The 7,436-nt window shown below is 41.7% G+C and overlaps 1 protein-coding gene across 1 annotated transcript; it reads left to right on the top strand.

The window, feature by feature from the left end:
* Positions 1-685: 685 nt before the first annotated feature.
* On the top strand, positions 686-1,360 carry RPS23 (ribosomal protein S23; the record flags this gene model as incomplete). The annotated part of the gene is made up of 2 exons (XM_009878589.1): positions 686-806; positions 1,214-1,360. Coding segments are annotated over 2 exons (268 nt in total), but the record flags the coding sequence as incomplete, so codon positions are not given.
* Between the last annotated feature and the right edge of the window lie 6,076 nt (positions 1,361-7,436).

Below are 7,436 nucleotides of genomic sequence, written 5' to 3'. Positions count from 1 at the left end.
GGTGTCCTGTGGGGAGACCTGCCCCCGGGAAACGAGACTTGAGAGGGACCTCGGGAAAGAATGTGTGAGAGGTTTTCCTCTGAGTAGGGTGCCACGTTTCTGTTCGCTTCTTTGTGCCAGATGGAAACTGGTGTGTTTTCCAGGTGACAAAGCTGAAATTCTCTCATACACGTGTCACTTTAAAAATATTGCTTACTTAGAAGCAAAATTAGAAAAATGCCACTTAACTCGGGATTTGGGGGAGGGGAATTTTGTGTGTGTGCCTTGTGTCAAAGTTCCCATCTACTTGGCTTCTGGCCTTTTTTGCTGCTTCGTAATTTATAAGCTTCATTTGGAACTGCCAGGCCTCCTAGATATTTATCTTTTTCTTCCTCTCCTCTCCTTTCTCCTCTCCTCTCCTTTCTCCTCTCCTCTCCTTTCTCCTCTCCTCTCCTTTCTCCTCTCCTCTCCTTTCTCCTCTCCTTTCCTGTTTAACCCATTAGTCTGTAGGTTGTTAATTTTAAATTTTTACCCTATTTTGGGACTGGGTTTTAGCTCTCATAAACTCGTAATTTTTGTGTTTTGAAATACATATACAGCTTGTACTTACTACAAAGTAAAACAATAATTTGCAGTGGTGTGATTAATATCTGCCAGTTTATCAACCTGGTTTTTGGTTATTTATTTCCATATGCTTCCATTTCAGTGGAGTAGAAGCTAAACAGCCCAACTCTGCCATCAGGAAATGTGTTAGAGTCCAGCTGATAAAGAACGGCAAAAAAATAACAGCCTTTGTTCCCAATGATGGCTGCCTGAACTTCATTGAGGTGAGTAATTTTCAAGAAGTGATCTGTAAAAAGTTTTATATCAAAGTACAGAAGCACAGTGGATGGATTTAGGAGATGGTTGGATGAGGGTTCGTGGCATTCTGCACCACGTGTATCTTAAAGCTGTCACGGTAGAGACAGACAAAAGGAGACGTGTTTCTCTACTTCGTCCTCCCTTAGAAGAGCCAGTTCTCAGTTACACTGCTGCAAGCAGAATGACATCTCTGTCTCCAAAACACTGAAGGGATAACAGGCTTTTATGCATGTGTATCTATCCGTAGCCTTCAGTTTTCCCACCCTTTCCTTAGAAATTATAATGGTGTAGCTCAAATTTAAGGTTACCCAATTCAGAAGTATGTACAGGTTTTATGTTTATAACTTTGTAACCACCTGGTCTTTCATTGCAGGAAAATGATGAAGTTCTGGTGGCTGGTTTTGGACGGAAGGGTCATGCTGTTGGTGACATTCCTGGAGTTCGCTTCAAAGTTGTCAAAGTGGCCAATGTTTCTCTGTTGGCCTTGTACAAGGGCAAGAAGGAGAGACCAAGATCTTAAATTTAGAATTAATTTGCCAAGAACATCAATAAATTTTTTGATGGGAAAGACTTCTATGCTTGTTACTTAAGGCTTGTGATTTCTTAATGTGTATCTGCAAGTGACACACTTCAGATATGCTGGGGTATGCTGTTTTGTTGTTGGCAGCTGGCTTTTCCTTATGTGAGAAATGCTTTGCTGTTGATGACAGAAGAGAGCCACAGAGCATGTTTATAACTTGCAGGTGAGCCTGAAAAGCACTTGTGTTTCTGAATTTATTGTGTGGAGCAGTGCAGCTGTCTGCCAGGAACTTCAGGGGTTTACTTAATAGAATTAAAGGATGTTGTAGCGTTTTGTGGACTATCCTTGATTCCGAGCGCCTTCCTGAAGGTTTTTTTAGCTTAATAGAGTAACAACTCTTCTGCTGTCAGGATGTACTGACAGATCCCTCTGAAGCCTTTGTGCCTTCAAAAGCCTTCTTCCCAAAAGCTGTCACAAAGAGGACCCCATGAAACAATCTGGACTTGTTACACTGCCTGTTATGCAGAACCAGAAAGGTTTTGAAGCTCTGTGTGCTGACCTAAGAAAGGCTGTGCTGTAGAAGGGAGAGCTCTTCAGTGCTTGCTCTGTTGCCTCTGTAGTTTAGGAACACAGTGTGTCCCTGGCACACATGGTCCCTCTCAGTGCTGACAGGCCCTATGCATCACACCCAAAGTGACAGAGGCGTCAGCCTTCATTTCCTCAAGGGGGCTGCATCATCACAGATCAGTCTATCACTGGTCATGTTTCCTTGTCTTCATCTATAAAGGTCTGGAGTGGGTAGTGCTTATTGGATGTTAGTGCAGCACTTGGAGAGGGAATGCAAGTTAGGATGAAAAGAGGGTTTGGGCAGTAAGGTGAGATTGTGTTATGTTGTTACATCTGCTGTGATGTTTTGCTAATTAATTTTTTTTTAATTTTTTAGAGAGGTAATTCCAGTTTCATAAAATACTACTTTATGAAAACGGATAAACTGCTTTTCAGGAGCACAAGTTACTAAATAGTTGAATTACTGGATAACTGTTCAGTGTGGTTTCCTTTCTAAGGGTGGAGTATTCCACATCACTCCCTTGTTTTTGCCGATGGTTCAGTGGCTGAGTGTTGATACTCTTTGAGAGGTGCCCGTATTAACTGTAAGAAATACTACACAATTTAGAACTTAATTACAGACTCAGTCTTTTTTAGAAGAAACAGACTGCTGTGTAGGATAGCTGGAATTTTATCTGCAGTCATCATAGGAGTCATAAAACTCTTCCCATAGGAACTGAACTGGAATTTCTTACTGTTAGGTCTGACCAAAAACACCTTAATGTTTCTCTGGGACTATTCATCAGGAATCAAAACCAACCCCTCAAACAAGTTAGGGGGGAGAAATTGCATTAATTTTAATGTGTGTTTTGGAAAACAGCCCTTCTCAAATTGAAAATAGTCTTTGTAAATGTTGAAGATGGTATTTATTCATGGTCTTCAAATGATGCAGCAATTCTTGTTTCCAGTGTGAAGACACACAATGACACCTGATGCACGAGTCATCAGGTCCAGGTCCTGAAGAGTTTATTAAGCCATTTATCTGATCTCTTGTAGGTCCTTCTCAGCCCACAGAACTTCACCCAGCTGCCTTCACATTAAGCACAAATTAAGTATTACTAGTTGGACTTGGGCAAGTCTGCCTGATTTGAAGACACACATTTCTTCTAGTGCATTCCAGCTGTTTCCAGTTAACTGCTGTGTCCTGTCCTGAAAGTGTCTTTTGAGTAGGGCTTTCTTTGCTAGATTAAAAATACTTCTGAACAGATGAATTTATTAATTTTTTTTTACTTTTCAAACACGTCTGCACCATAATCAGGCAATTTTTCTCTATTATTGTCCAGTTTTTCACAATCACTTTAAAAACTGGATGCCAGAACTAATGCAGAATTACAGAAAAGAACATCAACCAAGAAGGCAACGTGTCCTTCTGTATCAACCTTTAAATCGCTGCCAGAACTTCCACTCCGTTAATACTTGCACTCATACTTTATCTTGAATTTGCACCCTTGAAAGTGCATTTTGCACAAAGCTTGTAGTTGACCGCTGTTTCTTTCATGTTAGAGCTATTTTATGCAAAAAACCTCAAAATATTTATCTGGCTGAAGTTAGAATGTAAACAATCCCTCACTATAATCACAATTTGTCTGTGTGTTCACCAAAAAAGCCCTGATTCAATTACTATTCATTAATTTATATGAAAATGGAGTAAAACCTAACAGACTGAGAATCTTTACTACTGGGTATTTTGTATCTTAGGCATCTGGGAATTGGTGATATTCAGAATCAAACTCTTGTTGGGGCACAGAAACAATGCTGATCTTGGGTTTCCTTTATTCTTGTAAATGCAGTAGCTCCAGTTTTGTGGGGGATCTCTGGAAAAGCTGCTCTCTGCGACTCCAGAATTACGACTCCCTCTGCTGGTACCTGACTTAAATACCCTTTCCGATTTTCAGAGTAAGGTCTAAACTCTCAGATGCAGCACAAATGCACAGTACCTGTAGCATGCTTTATCCAAACAGGACCTCAGAGCACGACTGAAGAGGCTGAGTGGACCATGCCATCAGCTAGCTCCACAGCTGCCCAAAGGTCACGGTGTCATTTTCATTTTTACTGTGCTTTCTGGTTTCCTAGCCCATTTGGCAGGTTTTTTTTGGCTAGTGGAGGGTTAACCGCTGGTAATTTTTTTCTCTCATGCAACCATATGCATGTGCTGGATGTGTCCTCTTTTCACCCAAAGTGTTATGCGGATGGATCTGAGGATGTTCTATGTCTGCTCAGTATTTCTTACAGCTTCACTGAATCAGTTACTGTTTATGCACAGTAATTTCAACCATGCTATTGTATACCCAGAAATACCAGATAACGTCCTTACCACGTCTGCTGTGTCTCTGGCTAATGCTTCTGCGAAATTGGAATAGATATGTGGTAATGGGAGGTAGCAAACAGTAGAGATGCATGCACATTCTGCTACAAAATCTCTGAAATTCAGGAGCAGAACCATGTAAGCGGCCAACCACGTTTGAAAGCACTGTACAGCTAGCTATATGTACTAAAACTACGCATAAAACCAGCTGCAGGTACACATGAGAGAAATCAGATACGAGATTACATGCAAAACAGCTAGAACGCCACCATTTTTTTTCAGGTGATTCTTGACTTCAGTAACACTGGGAAGTGAGTGGAAGAGCAAACCCGAACACTGAACTATGACTCAGAGCTTGCATATCTGCCAGCAGTTCCTGGTGGAAGAGTCTGATCCCAGTCCGCTAGTTTAATATAGAAATCATGGTCTCACGTATGCAAATGTTATCCTACATAACTGCTGGCGTTAGGATTTCAGCCCAATTCCTACAGGAGATACATTGCTTCAGCTAAGAAAATCAGCTCCTGTCTGTTTGGTGTTGCTATTTTGATTTGCTTTTCTTGCATAGCAAAAATCATTAGCAGAGCTGCCAGTAACACTCCCTTGAAAAAAAAATGGATTTTACTGCAGCCAGTAAAGAGGACTATTGACGTCCTCGTGGTTCAAATTCTTTTCAAATTCTAAAGTCAGTCTGGCGGTGGAGGAGATGAAGATTTTACCCAGATGTAAGTGGAGCTAGACCAATTTCCTGCAGTAGGGCATTGCCATGAGGCAATCTTGCCACTAGATGTTGCTATCAGTACAATGAGGGGAAAAAATGAAACAAAACGTGTAGGCCAAAAAGTCAGCTGGACTTCAACAAAGGAAATGTTCAAAATGGGAAATTTAGCTTTGAACTGATTCGGTGAGTTCCCGTTAGGAAAATGGGGCACTTGCTTTCTTGCTGTTTCATACCTAAATGGCAGCTAGATGCTATGCAGAAGCATGAAAGCTTGTGGAGTAAATTCACCTGAATTCTTGTTAGTTCAAAAACATGGAAGAGAAGAATACAGATACTTATTACTCCATCATGCATCTGTACGTTTTACAGGTTTGGCTGAATTAGAGGCTTGTTTTTTGGTTTGTTTCTCGTGTTTGGTTTTGGTTTTTTTGGTGGCAGGGGCTAAAGAAACCTTCTTGCAATGTAGCAAAAGTGAGACTGCTATTAAGGTGAAGGGACAATAGCTACCAGGAGTAGCACACAGAGAACTGTGAGCAGGACAAGTAAAGCACAAAGTTAATAAAGCCAGTTGCACATTTTGAGTTGCATTTTATTATTCATTTTACAAGCACATGACATTCAGTCAGTTAGATTCTTCTAGCAAACACGTCTGTGGATTCTGCTAGGAGTAACTTGGGTTATTTGGACACTGTAGAGAGAAGTCAAAGGAAGATGAGCCACGCCAGACCTCACCACCAAAGTCACTAATTAGAAGAGGTTTAAGACTAATAAAGGAGTGCTGAAAATATGTGCTATACAACCCAAATCCTCCATAGCAGAGGGGAATCCACAGACACCTGAGGTGAACTTGTGCAGGAGTTCTCTCAGTCCTATCTCAGTTTCTACTTCTTTAGCAAAATTCATTAGCAAATATCAAAGCACTTGGCTCATCTTATGAAGCTAATAATCCGACTGCTGGATGTAGGAGAATGAGCCTTACAAACCCTGGAGAAGCAATCAGTGCTTAGTGGAGTGAGGCCTGGCTGGAATCCACCAAAATTCAGTTCAGGATTTTGATTTGGATCAGGTGCAACGGAAAGAAGGATTAGTTGATTTCCACAAGTTTGCTAAATACTTTTCAACCAATGCTGAACCTGTGTTCTTACCTGCTGTGGGCTCTACCTGCCCCTGAAAGCAGAGCAGCATCGAATGTGGTGCTTGCTCAGCTGAAGCAAAAACCCCTTTGACTGGCCTCTGCATTTTAAGGCGATGTATTCCAAAAGAGACAAGACCCAAGACTGGGAGTTGTTTCTGGTGATGCATATGTCTGCTGGTGAAAATCTGCTTACTGGGATTCGTCCCTGTCTATAGGCTAATCCTGGGCAGCAACAAAGGTGGTGAAAGGAAGCAACTGAATCTTATCTCCGTCCATCTGGCCTCTGCTGATGAGGCTAATAGTGCACGGCTATGAACCCAGCAGTGCACAGAGAAGAACACAGCCTAATCTCTTCAGACAGGGCTACCTCCTGCAGTGTGCTGTACTAACAATATTACTAAAAAATAATACTACAGCAAAACATGTTGTTTTCTAACAGGCTTGAGGAAAAAGGTGGTGTTCAAGGCAAGGCTCTGTAAATCTACTCTTTTTTCAAACACAGCAGTAAACTTCCCTCTCGCCTTTAGTTGAAAATCATTGCCAGTAGGTGACTCTCAAGTGGTGAAATGAAAGCTTCCTTGTGGTGCCGGGATTTCTAAGGCTCTAATGAAATCTAGGCCATAAATCATAGAATCATAGAATGGCTGAAGTTGGAAGGGACCTTAGAGATCATCTAATCCAACCTCCCTCTCATGGGCAGGGTCGTCTCTCAACTAGAATGTTCCTATTGTTAGCTGGACTAATATCCTCCATAGTTTTCCCTCAGTAAGAAGTATAAAGCAATTGAAATTAGCATATACGTGTTTTCCTGGCCCTTGGAATCTGAATTTCCTCAGTGTGGGCATAATGTCAAAACATAGTGACAGTGTGCATGCATCCAAGAAAGCAAGCCTACAAGCAGTGAGCATGAAAAAAAAAAGAATCCACATAAAATCTATTTTTTGTTTTCCCTTGGTTTTTTTTTTTTTATAGTATGGATTTATTGCACTTCAGTGGACTGGTTAACTAACTACTCATACCAGAGGTGCTCCAGCCCCTGGATCATCTTTGTGGCCTCCTCTGAACACGCTCCAACAGATCCATGTCCCTCTTATGGTGGGGGCACAAAAACTGTACGCAGTATTGGAGGAGAAGTCTCACAAGAGCAGAGTCTCTTGACCTGCTGACCACACTTCTCTTGATACATCCCAGGATGCGGGTGGCCTTCTGGGGTGCTGAGCGCACTGCCGGTTCTTGTTGGCCTTCTCATCTATCAAGACCCCCAAGTCCTTCTCTTCAGGGCTACTTTCAACCCACTCTGAGACCAGTT

This window comes from Apaloderma vittatum, unplaced genomic scaffold, assembly GCF_000703405.1.
Source record: "Apaloderma vittatum isolate BGI_N311 unplaced genomic scaffold, ASM70340v1 scaffold20841, whole genome shotgun sequence".
NCBI lineage: Eukaryota > Metazoa > Chordata > Aves > Trogoniformes > Trogonidae > Apaloderma > Apaloderma vittatum.
This window is presented reverse-complemented; position numbering and strand designations above follow the sequence as displayed.